This window comes from Myotis daubentonii, chromosome 5 (assembly GCF_963259705.1).
Source record: "Myotis daubentonii chromosome 5, mMyoDau2.1, whole genome shotgun sequence".
In the NCBI taxonomy this organism is placed as follows: Eukaryota; Metazoa; Chordata; class Mammalia; order Chiroptera; family Vespertilionidae; genus Myotis; species Myotis daubentonii.
Genome location: NC_081844.1, coordinates 104,537,892 through 104,558,906, shown reverse-complemented (window position 1 = coordinate 104,558,906; position 21,015 = coordinate 104,537,892). Strand labels below are relative to the sequence as shown.

At 48.3% G+C, this 21,015-nt stretch overlaps 1 protein-coding gene across 5 annotated transcripts in view; it reads right to left on the bottom strand.

Moving 5' to 3' along the window:
- DOCK2 (dedicator of cytokinesis 2) overlaps positions 1-21,015 on the bottom strand; it is a 367,699-nt gene that overhangs the window by 269,122 nt on the left and 77,562 nt on the right. For all 5 annotated transcript variants that reach the window (XM_059699147.1, XM_059699148.1, XM_059699152.1 and 2 more), the window contains one exon: positions 6,107-6,215. In XM_059699147.1, the coding sequence (XP_059555130.1) occupies positions 6,107-6,215 (109 nt within the window). The remainder of the gene's footprint in view (positions 1-6,106; positions 6,216-21,015) is intronic.

Below are 21,015 nucleotides of genomic sequence, written 5' to 3'. Positions count from 1 at the left end.
CATAAAGAAGGGGAATGCGCCCCACACAGGCCAGCGGGAGAGATGCGCTGTGTGGAATGCACACTCTGTCCACAGGATGCATTGTTCTGATTCACTGAATTAACACCGTGCCAGCCAGACCAGACACATCTGCGGCTGCACTTCTCCACCAGCTGCCAGTTCACTCAGGTCTCAGAGACACCGGAGGCTGAGGCACATGCCCTGAAAAAGGCTGGTCCAAGCACTCCGATCGTTTACTCATTCTCAGGCCAACAGACAGAGTCTGGGCCACAGGGACCTGGGCCGGTTCTCCCCAGCACAGCCTCAGCATCTCCATGCGGAGTGGAGGGGGAATGCCTTGGAACACAGCGCATCGGGCATCTACTGGAATGCCCAGCAGGCAGCAGGCCCCCAAAAGCGTGTGCGCTGGACCTCTCCTGCATCACCTCTCATGCACCTGCCCTCATTCCCCAGCACCTGGAAGAACCATAATATGAACTCATCCTATCAAAGACCCAAGTGAGAGAACAAAAACAGAAAGAAACACTCAGCCAGTTGGGGAGGCCTGGACTTAAGCATAGCATCACCTCCGGGCTTGGGGTGAGGCTGTAGACAGAGACAGCCCAGGGGCCTACAGTGGCCTCACAAGTCAGCCCTTCAGCTATTAGTAAGGAGGGGCCGGGCTGGGGGACGGACCCACCTTTCCAGCTTCTGAGCTGTGGGCTGGCAATAAAGGAAAAGTTGCCGCCCTGAGACACAGAGGGTGTTATGAACTCAGTGGGAGAGTATTAAACTTCCATCTCGTCCAGGCACCCTCACAGAGAAGTGGCAGGCTGTGGTTTTCTTTTCCGATGGGGACAGCCCATCTCTGACACAGGAATTTTGCCAAGTCTGTTGTCACAGCCACACTGTCACAGCACAGCATGGCCGCAGGGCTCCTGTCCTGAGTCCTCCCTTCACGCAGCCCTGACACACCTGAGCAGAGGGAGAGCAGGTAGGTTCCCAGAAGGCAGAGCAGCTCAGCCGTTAGACCCGCTGGAGACCCCCCTGGGTGCATGTTTCTATGGCCTGGAGACTAGACACAGCTTCGCCTGTTGGCCTCCTGGGAACCGTGTGGCTTTACTGTCGCTGTCATGTTTATTATATGTGATATTTAAGGAAAACACAGGCAGTATGTTCATGTTTCTGTATGAATATACATGTGTATATATAATAGGAAAATGCAAACATACATAATAGGATTATTAATCATAGGGTTTTAAAGTAGCAGCTATTATTGGAAACATTACATGTATCAAATACTTCACATGCATGATGTTGTTTCATTCTTTCATCTACATTACGGGTGGACACTGTGCTCTTGTTTTATCAATGAGGAAACTATGGCCGGAGGTTAAATACTTTGCCAGAAACCCTGTAGTAAGCAACACAGCAAGAACATGGACCTGATGCTGCCACTGACCCTCTGCTTAGTAAAGGCTTCCACTTGGTAAGTGGGGGGATCTCAGTGAGGGAGGGAGAGAGGCTGATTTAGGGGCAGAGGTAGAGAAAGCACCTCCCTCTCTTTAGGACCATAGTTTTTGAAAGAAGGTAGTTTTCTGACATCCCTTAAGTTAAGGACTCTCCTCACCACCGATATGGGAGCTGCAAAGAATAGCCACCAGGAAAATGTTTGCCAGGTCATGAATGGGTTCATCATGTGACCCCCAAGTAAATTTCCTAGATTACTCATCAGCTCTGGACCCCTCTTCCAGAGGCCAGGCAGAGCCTCCAAGAAGAGAGCCAGATGATTTCACTGCTCAGAGAGGAGTCATGGGAGGACACGCAGGATGACTGCTATCCAGATGGACTTCACCAGAATTGATCAACCTGGGATGCTAGCAAACAACGGAGGTTTAAAAACAAACCAAACTGCTGGCATGCTGTCAAAATCAAAGGGGACTTTTCTTCTGAGGGTTTCCAGACTCTCTGTCTCTCTCTGTGAAAACAGAGAGGGCTCAGTCTGGGTGCCAGCAGACACAGACTTCCAGCCAAGAGAGCCCATTGTGCAATGAGGCGCGGCTCCCCAGAGCGCTGACATCCTCCTCACCCGGGAGCGCAGACAGCAGTCCCAGCCCACCCCTTGCCAACCCCTTGATTTTAGCCAAGTGATGGCGGTCAAGGTCCATGGAAACAGGACAAACAATGTCACAGAAATCCACCACAGCATGACGAGAGGAAGGCATGCGACGCTCTCGGGACATTCAGCCTCGTCACTCATCTCCCATGTGCCCCGAGGCCCCTGAGGCTTGGCAGGAGGCAGGCGTGGCTGCAGAGGCAGACTGTCTGAGTTCACGTCCAGCTGGATCATGTCTATCTACTGTCCTTGGGGAAATCAACACTGTGTGCTCTAGTTTCTTTGCCAAGAGAATGAAGGGAATAAAGTTACCTGCTTTATAGAGTTGATGTGAAGATTAATTTTTTTTTTAAGGTGAGCTGTCAGTATATCCACAGCAGCCTCACCGGAACAAAATGTCATCCTTCCCAAATATTAATTCTAAGTAGGGGGTATATGGTTGAGAAGGGGACGCAATTAAAGAATCATTTATAGCCCTAGCCGGTTTGGCTCAGTGGATAGAGCGTTGGCCTGCTGACTGAAGGGTCCCAGGTTTGATTCTGGTCAAGGGCACATGGCTGGTTGCGGGCTCGATCCCCAGTAGGGGGCGTGCAGGAGGCAGCTGATCAATGATTCTCTCTCATCGATGTTTCTATCTCTCTCTCCCTCTCCCTTCCTCTCTGAAATCAAAAAATATATATATACATATTTTTAAAAAAGGAATCATTTAAAGACCTGAGGTGACACTCCAGTGCCTGTTGTTAAATATTACATCTCACCTCTCCTACCTCTGGGGCTTCAGCATACAGTCCCTAGGCCACTTAAGAATGGCCCCCTTTCTTCCCTTAGTTCGGACTCTGAACATTTTATGCCGATTAACAATGAAAAGAGAGTAAAGAAAGAGGCAACTTTAATTAGCTCCCCTTCATGACTATGGATCAAATATCTCCCTTTCTTTACTGTTGTTTATTGCTTATCCACCTGACATTTTGCCAAAGACTTGGGTCTTTCATGAAACAGTCCTTGGTTTGGCTGTGATTAGGAACTCAAACTCAGGACTTACACATCCTGGATTCAAATCCCAGGCCTGCCACTTCCTAGTTGTGGTTAAGTTGCTCAGCCTCTCTAAGTCTCCATTTCCTCATCTGCAAAGTAAAGATAAGAGAGGACCTGCCTAATAAAATTGTTGTTATAAGTACCAAATGAGCTAACAATATGTGTAAAGTTTTTAGCTCAATGCTTGACACATAATAAATGCTAAAACATAAAATGGTGGAAGCGGGTATTCATTCTTTCATTCAATCAACCAGAAGATATTCTAGTACCTACTACATGGCAGCTGCTGGTTCAGATATTAGAATAAAAGAGAGAGACCCCCTCCCCGCCGCCCTCCTGGACCTTCTAATGGATTCATTAGCATGCGTGGTAATCATAGTGACCAAAGAAGCATGTCATACAGTATGAGCTTTTCATTTATTTAGACTCATCCCACCAAATTGGAGCAATAGTGAATGGCAGACCTACAGGGGAATGGGTCCAATGGGTCTGCACAATGTCTCCAAATGCTACACCTGATTCCCAGGCGTCTGGTGTTGACCGTCTCAAGCTGCCATCCGTTTTATCAACAACGCTTACAGCCTGGCACACACAGGGGCTTCTAGCATATGGCCCATTATTGCAAACACATGGAACCCCCTGGCGTAACCCATTTCTTACGGCTTAGAGAAGAGTATTAACTTTGCAGTTAGGAGACCTGGGTGGTTGAAATCCTAGCTCCACCACTATAAATAGGTATAATTTAGGATTAATTATTTAACTTTATGAGCCTCCTGTGGAAACTGAAGGCAGTGATTCCTAGCAGATTAAAAACACTGTGTGTGAAAGCCCAGGTTCATGCTGGGCACCTGGTAGGTACTCAGGTCAATGGAAGGTGGTTTTAATGCTCTTTCTACCCTCTTTGAATGTCTGGCTTTAAATTCTTCATCGTTCTGGGTGAGCTGCTGCCGTGACAATGCTGAACAACGAGGGAAAGGTACAGAAAGCCATTCACAAGAGTTAGATGAGCCTTAAAAATGAGTGATAACTTGTTTAGGTCCCAGAACTCACAGTGGACCAAGCTGAGATTGAACCAGACCCGCTCCACTCTGGACTGAGGCAGGCACGGATTCGGGTTTCCACCGTAAGCCACTGGCCAGCTGGGAGTGTAAAGTCTGAACCACGAATGTCAATCATTGGCATTTTTACTGTACGCCTGTGCTTCATAAGCCAGATGTATAGGTTTGCTTGCTTTGCTTTTTCAATAAAGGTGCATGGTTTAATAAATTGGCTTTTCGCAGTACAGTCACGGTCTCTCGTATAAACTCATTTATATGAGAAGACAAGGATCAGGGTTGGTGACAACCCTCTCCCACTGACTCAGGGGGCTGTCAGGGAACACCTTCTCACTCAAAACTTATGACAGATATTACTAATAGATCACAGCACCCTTTCCTGCTATCCCCCACGCAGGCTCAAAATCGGAGCGCCCGCAGTCTGGTAGTGCTCCACTAGGTAAAACGTTGTCTTCCTCTATATATGGTCAGTTTTTGTGGCTTTATTCCCCTTGAACTTTGAATCTGTATTTCCTAATCTGACTGAATCTTGAATGCCCTCACATTGTTTGGCTCCATGTGACAGAATTAGGAACACAAAACCCCCTCCCAGATTCCACCCTAGGAAAAGACCTCCCACGCTTCTGTTTTATGGTTAAGGAGGGAGGGATGCAAATGACTAAAAGTGATTTAAATTGAACTATGCAACAGGCTCTATACATCATGATTTACACACATTACTCCGTTTAATCCTCTAAATTAGGCATTAGGCTTCCCGTTTCATAGAAGGGTAACCGGAAGTGTGGAGGCCCCATTTCCCACCCCAGGCCCTCTGGCTCAAAACCCAATGCTTGTTCTCCTGCAGCAAATGTCAATGTCTGAGAAGATTCCTTGTGTGGGGTTTGCTAACATCTCATGGCCTGACCCCTCTCCCTCATCCGCCTCAAACAGCATTAAATTACCTTCAAACGCTCTTGCTCTCCATATCTGAACATGACTTTAAATTCTTCTTTGCCAACTTTTTAACAACCATGCAAATAGGTAGAAAGCATCATTGATTTTATGTAAATCCCTGAAGCTACATTTGGCCCTTAGAGCAAATCAAGAAAGAGAGGGAGCCCCTTTCCATGGCTCTGGGGTAGGGATCCATGCGGAGAAACCAGCAAAATCGGGGCCAAGTCCCAGGGAAAGCGATATATTCCATTCCTAAACAGCTCCCTAGACAATGAGAACCTGGGTAAAAATGCGTATGCCCAAAGCATAATAATCCTGTGAGTTCACCACATTTGCATAGCGTTTTATAATTTGCTCTTTTTCAGACCATGCTCGTGTACTCCTCACACAAACAGGGAAGCTTCATAGATGAGGAAAAGGAGACAGGGGAGGTTACATGACCAGCATGAAGTCGTACTGCTGACAAAGAACGTTCTTGCTGACTCCTCAGTTCTGTAAATGCTCATCAGCTCACCTTGCTTCCCCTCTTCCTTCTTTCCTGTCCTACCTTCTCACCCCACTGCCCTTTGTTGTCCCCCAGCCCCCCACAATACGTGCACGTATGACGTCTTCCTGAAAGAGGCTCCTCATTCAAAGGGGGCCCGAGTTTAGGTTGCTGAGAATAAAACTCGGACGATCTGAAGAGACGGCCACTTTACACTCAGCATTAGAAGTGGATCAGGTTTGGCCTACTTCTGTCCAGGTAGCAAGAGCTTCAGAGCTATTTTAAGAGGCACTGCTACCTTCATGGGAAACAAACCATAAAAATGCTCTCTCTCTCCTGCCTTATGGAGTCCTTAGTCTTCGGGATCCCTGAACCTATGGCCTTCCCAGACCTTCCATTGACACAGGGCTGCGCGTTCAAGCAAAAGCAGACGTGATCTCACCGTGCTGCCATTTACCGAGCAGCGGAGGGGAAAGACAGATTGTTTTCATGGCGTAAACCAACCTGCAAAAGGATGGTGGTTTTGTATTGACTTTTCATCAGGTTGTTGATGGATTCAAAGAGCCGCCTCATGGATTCTTCAAACTCCATCTGTTCTTTGCCTTCGTAAAGCCTGAAAGAAGACACATCTGGGTCACTTCTCAAGCCAACAGGCAATAGCTTTGAAGGTGTGTGCCAGCCACAAACCTCATTTAAAACTGGAAAGAGAACGGGGTGGGAGGAGGGGACTCAGGGGAAGGGAGTGGGCTCAGCAGTCCCTGCTGCATAATCTACTCCAGGGAAACCTCCTCACCCCCCCTCCACTGAACAGGCTGCTCCCGCTCCCACTCCCACGGCCTCACATGGTAAACCTGCCCTCACCGTCTTTTATTAAGCCCTGCAGAATAAGGAATAAAACGTGTCTGAGCTGAGAAGACATCAATAATGTCAGCCTCCTTCAAGAATCAGAGCAGAGATGGTGATCACCGCATTTTCAAAGTATCATGCAAAGCATCAAGGAGAAAAATTCTCAATCACACGAGGGCCCCCCAGCTTGTCAGATGATTAGGGACACGCGTGTCCCACGTCAGGGCCCTGCTTTCGCTGCCCCGTCACTTCAGGAGCATGCTTATCAGCCATTTTAAACCTGCTATTTCGCTGAATAGAAAGGCCCCACGTTGTTATTGTAAAAAGGGTACACAAACCAGAACTGCATTGCTTGCCAAGCCAGACAGCTCATTACTCCTACCAGAGATCAGGAGTGTTAGCATGTTGACGGACGCCCTCCTAGAGATCTTCAGGCCCTGCGCTAATACACATGTGTGACTTTTTATGGAAGCCATGTCCAATGTACTAGTACAGTGGTCGGCAAACCGCGGCTCGCGAGCCACATGTGGCTCTTTGGCCCCTTGAGTGTGGCCACGAAGTTTCAATTGCACTGTACGTGCGCGCCCGCACGTGGTACTTTGTGGAAGAGCCACACTCAAGGGGCCGCAGTTTGCCGATCACTGTACTAGTAGATCAGCCTCCACAACCCGAGTCTTATCGCCCTCAGGGCCCCGCCTCGGAGTGTTGCTCAGCGCAAGGCCTCTCCAAACAAGCCTTTATCGCCATCTGTGGCATATCCGCGGCCTGACCTGTGGCACCTGCACACAGTACAGAGCGGAAAGCGTCTGTCCCAGCAGATAAGGAGCGTCTCCTGTCTCAGCCCCGCAGCCTCTGCTCCCGGGTGCCGGCTGAGGGGAACGTGCTCCCCGCAGATAAAACAACACACTTACAGGTTTGTTTGCTCTGTCAACCACAGACGGGCCCCTTGCAGCCACTTCAGCGCGGTCTCCACTAAATCCCCACCCACCTCCTTGCCCTTCGAGTCTCTCCTTTCTGCTTCTCTTCCACTTCCTTTCTTTTTTTTATTTTTAAAATATATTTGTATTGATTTCAGAGAGGAAGGAAGAGGGAGAGAGAGTTAGAAACATCAATGACGAGAGAGAATCATTGGCTGCCTCTTGCATGTCCCACACTGAGGATTGAGCCTGCAACCCGGGCATGTGCCCTGACCAGGAATCGAACCATGACCTCCAGGTTCATAGGTCGATGCTTAACCACTGAGCAATGCTGGCTGGGCTCCACTTCCTTTCTTTGTGTTTCTCTCTGTTTACCTCTGAGCAATGTGCATTCTGTGAGGGGCTCTATGTTTGTCTCTGCTTCTCTCTCTCTGTCTTTAGTCTTTCTCTCTCTCTTTCTCCCTACTCCCTCCTACAGCCCTCTGGAGTAAGAAGCTTAAGGGTCAGCCAGTGCTGAGCGTGGCGGTGCATTACAGGCCCAGCAATCACCGCTGACTTCCGGGTGTCTGCCTCAAGGCCACAGAGACAAGGAGCCAGGAGTCCGGGAGCAGCGTGCCTCCTCTCTCCCCTCCGACTTCCCCTTCTCTCCCCCTCCTTCCTTCCCTGCTGGCACAGAGAAGCGCTTCAGTCAGCCGGCCCTGGGTTCCAGTCTCCATTCTGCCCTGGACTTGCTGCAGACCTTATTCATAACAGCCCGCATTACAGAACGTTACTGTGCCCCAGGCACTATCCTCAGATACACACTAAATCACTTACCCTCACAACCACACCATGAGGCGGGCCCTATCCCCATTTTACAGGTTGACAAAGCTTCAGCACCATGTCCAAGGGCTCCCCCTGAGTAAGGACAGAGCCAGAATTCAACCCTGGCCTTCCATCAGCTGTGTACTTCGCTGCCTCTCTTCATTCCTGCAAGCCTCAGCTTCTCACCTGCACAATGAAGGTGACAGCTCTATGCCCATGGACGGTGAGGAGACCCAGTCACAGGCAAAGTGCTCAGTATATGCCAGGCCAGTAATTGCCAGCTCTCGTCTTGCTGTGGTTAATTGTGGGTGCAGAAGAATAACGTTTCTTGTCATTCCCCGTGCTTAGACGAGGACACAGACAATGCTCGAGACGTTGCCTGAATCCCATCCAAGTGGAAAAGATGGGACAGGTCTGGCAGGGAGGAAGGGAGGATCCTAATTCAAAGGGTGGTGGTTGCCCCAAAGAACAGCATGCTAGTTTTTCTTTGTGCCCCAAGCTAAGCTAATGGAGGGCCATCCCCCAAGCCTTTTCCCTTGAAATCCATTACTCTTTCCTTCAGTCACAGCCACCTGAGAATCTTTAATGAACATCATAATCCCTGTCATAATCCCAGTTGTTCGTCAGATTTAATACCCAGATGTGGCTGCCCACAGGGGACTCATTATTGTTTACATATGTATGGACTTTCTCTGTAACTTACTTGTGGTTTTGCCTGTGTGTGTGTGTGTGTGTGTGTGTACCCCACCAGTTTTTTTTTCTAAATATATTTTTATTGATTTCAAAGAGCAAAGGAGAGGGAGGAAGGGAGAGATAGAAACATTAACGATGAGAGAGAATCACTGATCAGTTGCCTCCTGCACACCCCCACTGGGGATGGAGCCCACAACCTGGGCATGTGCCCTTGACCAGGATCGAACCTGGGACTCTTTAGTCCACAGGCCAACGCTCTATCCACTGAGCCAAACTGGCTAGGGCACCTCTGGCAGTTTTTCCTGCCTGTTGACCCTACCTACACTCACACCCACCTCCCATAATAAATAGTTCCAGGTAGCTCTGTCTCTAAAATTTATATTTTTTAAACAGAGAAACAAAAATGGCCTTTGTCTATATATATGAAGGGAGGGAGAGAGAGAGAAACATCAATGATGAGAGCCCCACACTGGGGATCAAGCCCACAACCTGGGCATGTGTCCTGACCCAGAATTGAACCGTGACCTCCTATTCATAGGCCAATGCTCAACCGCTGAGCCACATGGGCCAGCACAAATGGGCTTTTTCTTAATGACACTGCTCTAGGGGGAGGGAGTGTCTGTGAACCCCCGCTGAAGAGATCCCTAAAGCTACCCTGGATCCTGACCTCTTCTGTGTCTAGTTATTTAACTCTTCCCAATAATCCCCCCCCTTTTTTTTTTGCTTAGACTGGCCCTGGTTGAGTTCCTTACCGGCCCCTTCTAGTCAGAACTCTGCAGAGTGGGATGGACTTCCTGGGTCCTGAACCAAGAGCCGTGGGGAGGAACAGTGAGGACTTCGTCCATGCTTCCCACTGTACAGATGAAGAAACTGAGGCCAAGGTGGGGAAGTGACTTGGCTTCACTACCGTCTTAGAAATGTTATTTGACTGATGTGGGAAGGAAAAGAGACTTGTAAGCTGTGGGAAACTGAATTTAATTTCGGTCAGAAGACATGTGATTTGCTCCAGGTCGCAGACAGTTCCAGTGGAATAGCTCCAGACAGAACTCAGCACTCTCCTCCTCCTGGCGGAGGGCAGATGACACAGAACCACAAGGACAAGACTGGGTGGGGCATCTGCCTCAGTGGGAACCCAAGCTGCTCACTGTCGTTTTGTCACAAGTAGGTCCCTTAACACCACACTCTAGGTCAGGAAGGGAAATGTATTCCACACCAGCCTAAGTTTCACAAAGGATAAAGAATGATTCTGTGCAGAAATGGCTTGCAGTTTACACTGGCTACATCATTAGTCAAAACTGTTGCAGTCTTAACAATCGTGGTGTGTGTGTGTGTGTGTGTGTGTGTGTGTGTGTGTGTGTGTGTGATTTTTAAGCCTGAGGTTTTACTTGGTGGGAATAATAAGTTGGAGGAAATGATTACCTTTGGTAAGAAGGAAGGAAACAAAAGCTATTTAGTTGAAAAGGGCTTTGCTACCCAGCCAGCCTCCTCCACACACTGGCTTTGTGGCTTCAGAGAAATGTTATCTCTGAATCTTACCTTCCTTATTGAGAAAATGGAAATATAATGCTCAAAGGGTTATTTCAAGGTGAAAAAAAATAAATGAGATGATGCCTTTCAAGTGTTTAATATGGTATCAGGCAGTTAGTAAATGTTAAGTAACTATTAGCTATTCTTGTTGTGCTGTTGATTCCTGAGTAGAGAAGTGATCATATTGGCAAATTTTCTGACCCGAGTATACAGAAATGAAAGGAATAGAGGAAAAAGTGACTCAGAAAAAACACACATCAGGGCTTTAGATTATATGGTAGAAATAAATGGGCGATGGAGGGCCATTCAGCACTGTGGGCCTCCCCTGAGAAGCTTGAAGTGCAAAGGAAAATCATGCTTCATCTTTCTGCAAGGCTGTCCATGTGGCCTTGAAGTCAAGGGCACAGCAGATGCAGCTCCAAGGTCTTTTTGTAGCACCTGGTCTCTGTTATAGCTTCGGGAGGGAGACATTTGTTCAGGCTTCAGAATGCCTAGGAAGATACTACAGACGCCGGCCGATGGTACCAGGGAACGGATTGCTGAAGGCCTGAAGGCTCTGGCCACCAGAAAAAACTGCATCCACCTGCGAGGCACCATCCCGGGGCACATGAGGCTGACCTCAGCCTATCCTGCCCCTCCTCCCCTAGCAGTGGGTGCTCGGGCTCCCAGGACTCAGGTAAATACAGTGCTGCTCAGCCTGCACGTGACTCATTAAGGAGACACTGTGCACAGCTGAGCCCACACTAACTGCAAGTGGGGCCCCATAGGGTGGTATGTGCAGTATTTGCACCTCCTCTTCCACGCAGGTATATAAAAGGTACATTTCTCAGCCTGAAATGGAGGTGGCAGCCTCAGGCCACCGTTCAGGGGAGCAGCATCTAACCAAGGCGTCCTGGGGCAGGAAAGGCAGCAGGTAGGTTCACCTTAGAATCCAGGGGCCGTGTTTCTGGGCCCCCAACCCCGTCTCATTCTCCATCCCTCAGCTGCTCCTAGCTCCTCTGTGCCACCTCCACAGGCATCCTCCTGATCTCTTCCCCACCTCTTGGAGTCAATACAGACATTGCAGTGAGACTGTGCAGTTTCCACACCCTGCTCAGCCACTTCCTAGTTGGGTGGCCCTGGCTAAGTTTCTTAATCATCCTAAGGCTCAGCCTTCTCGTTAGAAAAAGGGCAGTAGCCCGAGAAGGTGGTCCTACAATCAAATAGTGCATGGAAAGCAATTAGCACAGTGCCTAGTGTAGTAAACACTCAATGCATATTAGCTATTGTTAAATTGTACATGTTTTTCTTCCAGCCCACCCGTTTTGCTTCCGAAACCATAAGGAGACAGAAATCAGCATCTTCAAAAAAACAACCACTGCCCCATTTATTGAGCCCCTACTGCGTGCCAGGCGCTGTCGTGGAGACAGACATAGGACTCAGTCCCTGTCCCCAGAGAAATCATGAGGTAAGTCAACAGGTGCAGCATGTCAGAGCTTCAAGGGCAGGAACAGGGCATGAATGAGAGGGTCTCCTTCCTGATCTGCACCTTGCCCGCAGGGTCACTGACACCACCACCCCTTGCTACATTAATAAGATGTTAACATTAGTATTGAGCACTTTCTAAGGGTTAGGTACTCTGCTGCATTGTTCACACGGATTAGCTCATTCGGTAGAAGATATTAAATACATTTTCTAGATGAGAAAAGGAAAAAGCGGTTCAAGAGGCACAAACAAGGGAATGGAAATGCGGAGGGAGCAGGGGCACCAGCTGACACTGACCACCTGTCTGATGACACCCCTCTGCCCTGGGCAGCCCCGTTCCCATGCCACCAGCACAGCCTGGCTCCCTCCTGCCTCCTTTCTCCCAAGAAGTCATGGAAATGCCCCTAGGATTAGCCCCAGGCTCCAGCTTTCCTCTGTCTCCCACACCCAGTCACATCTTTGCCTGAATATGCTCTTGGCAAGACACATACTTAATGCATTTCTCAAGTGCCTGGGAGCAAGACCGGATTAATTGGAAGGTTTTTAAAATGAAATCTCTGTTTTAAGTGTCTCCATGATCATCTCTGGAACTGAGAGAAACGTCTCAAACAATCATGTCACACCACACTATTTTGTTACTTTGCCACACAAGTGAAGATTCTTCTGTGCCCCCAAATATAACGATGGGCACTGGAGGAATACTGTGGGAGGGAGGCCACTCACTTAGTGGACTTCCTTCGATGAAGAAATGACTGCCACAGTCACTGAGGCTTCCTGTCCCAATGCTTCAGTCTCTATCTTCTCCACTCACTTCCTGTCTTTTCCACTAGGTATAAGCTCCATGCAGGCCGAGAGCAAGACTATCTGCCAAAATATCCCATGTCTATCAATAGACCCAAAACAGGGGGAAGGTGGGTGGGTGGGAGGTAATCAACCAAAGACCTTGTATGCACATATGCATAACCCATGGACACAGGCAATAGGGTGGTGAAGGCCTGGGATGGAGGGTGGGGCAGGCTGGAGGGGATCAATGGGAGGAAACAGGGGACCTATGTAATACTTTCAATAATGAAGATTTTCAAAAAAGAGCGAGTTATAAACAAATGTATTAACAAATGATACATTATTAAAGAAATGAACCTCGGTGCCTTCAACGTAGCCATACAGAATTATCTGATGAATCTGGAACTCACTGCAGTTAAGCTAATTCTAATGGTACATAAACGAGATCTCAAGGGTGGTATAAACAGTCATCTTCAGCTGTGCAGACTTCATTATTATTACCTTTACTGCTAATAAGAGCTACTACTTACTAAGCATTTGCTATGCACCAAGGACTGTGCTAACTGCATCAGGTCACCCAACGAGTAAATGGCAAGTAAGAATTTGAGCCTAAGAGTGTCTGGCTCTAAAGTTCACTCCTTTAACCACTGGGCAATACTGCCTCCAGGGAACAGAGACAAGTGATAGCTGATTGCCAGGCTGGAACAGAGCAGGTGGTGGTAAAAAATAAAAGCATTATTTGTCCAGGGGATGATGTTATGAGTCTGCAAGGGAAACTAAATGACTGCCTGGAACCTTTTTCTGTCCAAACTCTAAATTCAAGGTGACTTGGCTGATGTTTCTACCCCAAGCCAATAGTTCGCGCTATTAGAACAGGTAAACTAGTGACTTTACAAAAGAACCATGAGGCCATTCGTGGCTTCAGAAGAGTCCTTACTCTGGAAAATTCACAACACTCTTAAGATCAAACCTACCTACCTACCTCTCTCTCTCTCTCTCTACCTCCCCACCCCCCAGTCTGGGATGAAGAATAATTATAGCCCAATCAGGGGCTGAATCAGTCTGAAACTCATCCTTGCATTTATTGATCCTACTTACAGAAAGGAGCCATTCAGTGCACTCAGCAGGCACATCTAAGTCAAAGCATTCGGGCTGGGAAAGATGCATGAATGGGAGGGCCTTCTTCCTGACTCACCTCTTTCCTGCATGGTCATTGTCACCATCCCCACCCCTTCCCCAACCACCGAGGTTCATTCACCCGAAATAAATCGGAAACTATAGATTAATTCGGGGAATTTTGGTTGCAATGAGCCTGGAGTGAGTTGTCCAGCTCAATGTGGCCAGAGAAATTATTTTTGCATAGGTAACGAAGTTGAAATGTAAAGCACTATGGCGTTAGAAGACAATGATTTAAAAGAATGAGAAAGGGACTATGACATGAAGGGCTGGGACCACCGCAGTGTGCGCTGCCAAGGAGCCTCAGCACACAAGAGACGCATGCAGACTTCATGTATCTGAACACGACCAGCAGCCAACAGGCAGTGCTCCGACCAGCTCCTGATACCAGCCTTTCCTCAGTGACGAGATTATTTCTACTTGAGCTGTTACTTTTCCAGATTCTGACATTTGAGAAGGGATCGCCCCTTAGGGCAAAGAAGTTTCACTCAACAGTCCTCTTCCTGTAAATCAGCCCAAGTAAGAATGATTGGTAGGGAAAAGACAAACTCCACATGTGAGGATCCTGTTTTGAAAAAAAATGTCTAGAATGCACACACAATAAATGAATGCAATCACTAAGAAAAACTGTCTCAGGTGGAAGCTTAAGTAGCCTAAATTTTTTAAAAAAAATCGAAGTTAACAATATGGAAGCAATGAAAGAAAAACATTCACTTTACTTTTAAAATAGGGCAGCCCTGTGTAATAAATTAATAGGAAGTAGGTAATAAGACAAAAGCCTTGACAAGAACTCTCAGTTATGAATCAAGTGTGATGGGTGCCCCGTGCCATCCTTCATTGTACTGAGAGGGGCTGTGGCCTTTATATAATTTGGCAAGAAGTGAGTTGCATAATTCTGCAGTAAGTAAATTTTCCCGTTAGCATGAAAATCAGTATTGAGGGGTTTTCCCCTCAATATAATTAGAAATTGAGTGTTCCCAAAACAAAGCTCCTAAGGACAGACACATACACACACACACACACACACACACACATTTCCATGGTTCCAAGACATTTGGGAATAAGAGAGATTGCTTCATCTACTTGAAAGAGAAGCTAATATTCAGCAAGGTACTTCCAGCTCTTTCTCTTTAGGCCTGCTGTGGTCTAAGTTTGAGTACCAAGAAGAAATTAGGTTTTGATTGATTCTCTTACCATTTCTTCCTTTAGGATTTTAATCACCTAGGAAATGTCATTGATATCTCAAGTGATAACAAAAATTAAGTTGTAGAATGATTACATACATCTCTCTCTCTCTCTCTCTCTCTCTCTCTCACACACACACACACACACACACACACACATACACACATACACACACACACACACAGAGTAAAATCTGGAAGTCTACACATTAAAATTAATAATTACATTATCTCTTAGGAAACCGATTGTGCATGTCAATAGTTCCCTTATATACTTTTATATTATACTAGAGGCCTGGTGCACAAAAATTTGTGCACTCGGGGGGGAGGGGGGCCCCTCAGCCCGGCCTGTGCCCTCTCGCAGTCTGGGACCCCTCGGAGGATAACGACCTGCTGGCTTAGGCCTGCTCCTGGGTGGCAGAGGGCAGGCCCAATCCCTAGGTGCAGCCCCTGGTCGGGCTCAGAGCAGGGCCGATTGGGGAGTTGAGGCGCCGCCCCCTGTCAGGCACAGAGCAGGGCGATCGGGAGGTTGTGATGCCACCCTCAGTCACGCTCAGGGTAGGGCCGATTGGGGGGTTGGGGCACCGTCCCCTGTCACACTCAAGGCAGGGTCGATGGGGAGGTTGCAGCTCCACCCCCAGTCACGCACAGAGCAGGGCCAATCAGGGGGTTAGGCTGCCGCCACTCTCACACTCAGGGCAGGGCTGATGGGGAGGTTATGGCTCTACCCCGTCACACACAGAGCAGGGCCCATGGGGGTGGGGGGTTGGGGCGCCACACCCTGTCACACACAGAGCCCCAGGGCGATCAGGGGGATGGGGAGCTCCCCCCTATCAGGCACAGAGCAGGGCTGATCAGGGGGTTGGGGCGCCTTCCCCTGTCAGGAACAGAGCAGGGTGGATAGGGAGGTTGTGGCCCCGCCTCCTATCACACACAGAGCCGCAGGGCGATCAGGGGGTTTGGGCGCTGCCCCCTGTCATGCTGAGCCCAGTACCAGGAGGCCTCATGGCTCCGCTGATCCCGGTGCTGGGAGGCATATTACCCTTTTACTATATAGGGTAGAGGCCTGGTGCACGGGTGGGTACCAGCTGGTTTGCCCTGAAAGGTGTCCTGGATCAGGGTGGGGGTCCCCACTGGGGTGCCTGGCCAGCCTGGGTGAGGGGCTGAGGGCTGTTTTCAGGCTGGGGGTGACTGAAGCTCCCAACCGCTCCTTTTTTTCTTTTTCTTTTTTTTATTCTGGGCCAGCTTTAGCTTTGAGGCTTGGCTCCAGCTCTTAGGCCTCCGCTGCTGAAAGTAGGTTTCTGGCCTTTGCTTACAATGTTGCTATCCTGCTGGCTGAAGCCCGGCAGACTAAAGCAGGTTTCTGGGGTGTTGTTTAGCTTCTATATTTATTACAATGTCTCCAACTGCAGGCTCAGAAGCCTGCAGCGGCAGGCGGGGAACATTGGAGTCCGCCGTCACTGAAGCAAGCAAGCCTCATGTTCGTTTCAATCAGCCTGGCTGCCGGCTGCCATCTTGGCTGGCAGTTAATTTGCATATTGCCCTGATTAGCCAATGGGAAGGGTAGCAGTCGTATGCTAATTACCATGTTTCTCTTTTATTAGATAGGATGCTGATTTTAAACCAGTAAATTTTACATTTGATTTTTAAAAAGTGAATATTTCTCTGAGGTGAATGTTTCTCGCCCTCCAGCTCCTTTCTCAACAATTTTCTCCGCGCCACACCCCCCCTCCACTCCGCCCTCCCCCCCCCCCCCCACCGCCAAGTCTTTCCTGAATTCTCTCATTCTCACCCTGGGAACTGGGGCTGAAGGCAGGGCATCTAGCTCAAGGTCATACAACGGGAGCAGATTTTCCTCTACAATTGCAGAAGAGAGATGCTTCGCCTACCTCCTGGTACCTGGCACGGACTCCAGCTAGAGAGATAATTGCCTGACAAATATCAAGGTATTATTACTCTAAACAGTGGTCATGTCAAGAGCACCTAAACTTGGTCCTTTCAGCCTATGGCTTCCCTGGAAGAATAATTAATCCCAGGCTTCCTGCTCTGTTCCACGGAGAGCCTCGGCATTTGGTGTGTGGAGTTAAATAGAATTTTTAACATTTTCCTTACTAATGGTGCTGGTTTTAAAAATACATGTGAAATAAAATTGTTTTGAAATCTGGGAACACCTGAGGAAGTGTTAAGTTCAAGCATAGGTGTGCGTTACTGGAGACCTCATTTTGCGGGATGGCTGAGGGCCAGGCCGGCTGCCAGCAGAGGGCAGTGATCTGGATGCCCAGAACTGAATTCTACACCAGACTCCAGCGTTAATTAGTGCTGTGACCTTTAGCAGGTCCCCTCATCTCTAAATGGACCACTTTGCCATTGGGGGGGCATTCGGGATTCTTAACTGGCTTCCATTGTCAGAGTCAGGTAGGGCATGCCAATCACCCAAGACCAAGCCAGCCCATCTGCAGAGTCCCCAGCACGTGTATGACCCATAGGCCCCTGGCGACAGAGTGGAATAGGTAGAGTAAATCTTCAAGAGCCTGATGGCATTCAGTCATCAAGCCCCATTTCCCCAAACGTCATTCCCCAGCTTTACTGGGATATGGTTGACAGATAACATTGTATAAGTGTAAGGTATCCATCCTGGTGATTTGATACATGTATATATTCTAAAATGATGACCACAATAGGTTAGTTAACACATCCATATAATGTATGTGTGTGTGTGTGTGTGTGTGTGTGTGTATGTGGTGAGAACATTTAAGATCTACTCTCTTAGCAACTCCCAAGTATATAATATGGTCCTGTGAACTGTAGTCACCAAGACCATTTACTATACTCCATCTTTATCAGCACCACCTTCAACCACATCCCCATCACCTCTCACCTATAGGGGTCTCTGAACCCACATCCTTTCCTTCACTCTTAACACTTTCAATCATTTTTCCACACACTGGTCAAAGGGACCATTTTCCAAACACAAGTGGTCATATTGTTCTTCTGTTTGAAATCCTTTAGGAGTTCCCCATTCCTCTCAGGATAATGTCCATAAACATGGCCTGACCTTCGAGAATCTTTAACATCTGGTCTGCCCCTTCCTATACCTCCGGGCAATGTCTTGCTACTCTATCCCTCGGTCATTAAATTCCAGCTACCTTGGCCTTCCCACAATTCAACTGAGTCAAGCTCCCTACTATTCCTAGGCCACCTTTCAGCTTCATTTTCATTGACCACACCCTCCTCTTCACCTGCCAAGTCAGAGCTCAGATGGCACATCCTCCAGAACACCTCCCTGATGCCATGATCAGATTTGATCACCTCCTAAAGTGCTCCCAGGGCACCTCACACATCTCCCCTTGATTTCATTTGCACATACATGACCATCTGCTTAACGACTCCTTTCCCAGCTAAACTAAAAATCCCAGGAGTCTAGGCCTGAGGCCGTCCCTTTCACTGTCGTATCTCCAGTGCACAGCAGAGTGGCCTAGTGGCTACTCAATAAATATTTGTTGGCTAAACACTCCATTGTTAATGCGAACCAAACCTCCACCCCTGGAGAAATATTTAGACTAGACAGAAACTTTCATTACCAACTCCAGGGGTAAGAAGGGAAAGCAAGTCTTAGGGCCCAGCGTGCACAGAACATGGGATGTGGTAAAGCTGTGGTAAGGAACAATAAATGCCGAGTTAAAGGCCTTTCAGAGGTGGTAGGCTCCAGGGGCGATTCTACAAATGTTGACAGACACCCACATACAGGAAAAACTGTTTACCGTCTTGAGATTTCCAGGTCCTAAGACAGCCAGTGAATCAGGTGCACATTCCTCCTGTCCCATGGGTGCCTCCCCAAGTGGGGGGAAGGGCAAAGTCCCAGGGTTCAGAAAAGCAGGCACGCAATGCATGCAGCCGACAAAGGCTGCAGTGTGAGCCAGGGCAGGGCCCTTGCCACGCTCTGCGGTGGCTTCTCAGGCTCCGGAGAGGCCACACTCTAAAATGTATAACAATGGGGGGCACCATATTATTACATATGCACTTCTCAAGTAAGTCCCTTTAAATCTCCCATCCACCCCAAAGACTCCAACAACTGGGCAACACACTATTTCCTATTAAGGGAACAAATTCTGCTTTGGGGGTCACAAAGTACACCCAGCCGTCCTGATTCGGCTCGGCATTCCTGATGGTTACGTTAATGTGGTGAGTTTCACCCTCTGGCAAGCTGGATGGACCCTTTACCATCCTGCATGTTCATATTTGGTTACCAGGAATTTACAAACACGTTTCCTACGCCTATACATTTATTCGGGTAATTGATCTCCCACCTAAGTCATCCTCTGAGGAATTGTCAGCGCCAGTGTTTGACAGAAATCGCCCTCTCTGTGCGGAGGCCAGGACTCTGCCAGCACACTGGCTCCCAGACTCTGCACGAGGAGGTAACAAGGAAAGGAAAGCAGCTCCTACTTCCACCTGAGAGAGTCCTCCATGGCTTTTCCCTTACCTATCTATAGCACAGACAGTCCTGTTCTGCAAAATTAAGCCATTTAAAGGGACAATGGAAGCTGACAGGTGAATGTCTTACACTTTGCTGTGAGCGGAGACTGAGGTTGGCGCCAAATCAGAATGAGTTTCGTAGGCCTCTGAAGGATCCGTAGGGGAAGCCAGTCCAGGATTGCACCAGGCAAAGGACAACCACAATGGACCTAATTCACATGCAGATGATGGTACATCTATTGCACCTGATCCCTCGGCTCCCAGATGGCCTCCTGACTGGATATCAGGAAAGATGCTAAACTCTGGGAAAGGATTGGCTAGTTCCCCAAAGTCCTCCTAATTGCAAAATACCTTGCTCTGGCCAGTCCTCAGTCCCAGTGACCTCATGGCAGCAGCTATATTGCTGCTATACCCTCTCCTGGATACACATCCTTTCCTGGCTCCTGGAGCCCAAGCCTTCCTGGTACTCTCCTCATCCATCCCTTCAACACGCTCATCTCCTGCATTTCATCCTGAGTTTTAGGGTATTGCTCACCTTATGCTGTAGCTTCAGGTACCTCTTGGGATCAATTTGTGACAAACTGTACCTGTATCCCATCTCTCCTACACTGCAAATCTATATCTAACTGTCTGCTGTACATCTCCATCTGGCTGTGCCAAGAAGCACCTCAAACTTAACGTGCCCCACACCTGCTCCTCCCAGCCCTCATCATGCTGGTGAGCAATGCCTGATCGCACGGGCCCCATCCCGCGGTCCAGCCTCGGATCAGCCCTCTCCTTCAATTCACTCCCACATTCCATTAGATGGGCAATCCTGCCCTCTATCAACCCTCACCTTCTTCCTCTTCTTCCCCAGCCCCCCTGAGATGAACTCAGTCTCTTGTCCAGATTACAGCAACAGCTTCGTTATTGATCTCCTGCCTCCCCTCCACCCCTGGACAACATAACATTAGTTCTGCAGTCATCTTTCTAAAACATGTATGCAATCGTGTTGATCTGCTTGGAACCCCAAAGCAGGGGGTTTCCAAACTACTCCTATGACAAAAGAACTTGAAGCATGATTCTCAATAGACACTTATTTATAAATTATATCCATGAACTACTCTAAATTATAAGTCAAATGTTTATAGAGTTCAATTTCTGCATCTTGGACAAAATAAACAAATTTTAATATTTTTACCTGATCCCAAAGAATTTGAACACCCTCTGGGGTATTCACTCTGTGCTCTGAGGACAGAGGGTGGCATCTATGCCAATATCCCCGGCAGAGAGGATGAGGTCCAACTCCTTGGCCTGGCATTCAAGACATCTCTCAGTGTAGCCCAGGGGTGGACAAACTTTTTGACTCGAGGGCCACAACGGGTTCTTAAACTGGACCGGAGGGCCGGAACAAAAGCATGGATGGAGTGTTTGTGTGAACTCATATAAATTCAAAGTAAACATCATTACATAAAAGGGTACAGTCTTTTTTTTTTTTTAGTTTTATTCATTTCAAACAGGCCGGATCCGGCCCGCGGGCCGTAGTTTGCCCACGGCTGGACTC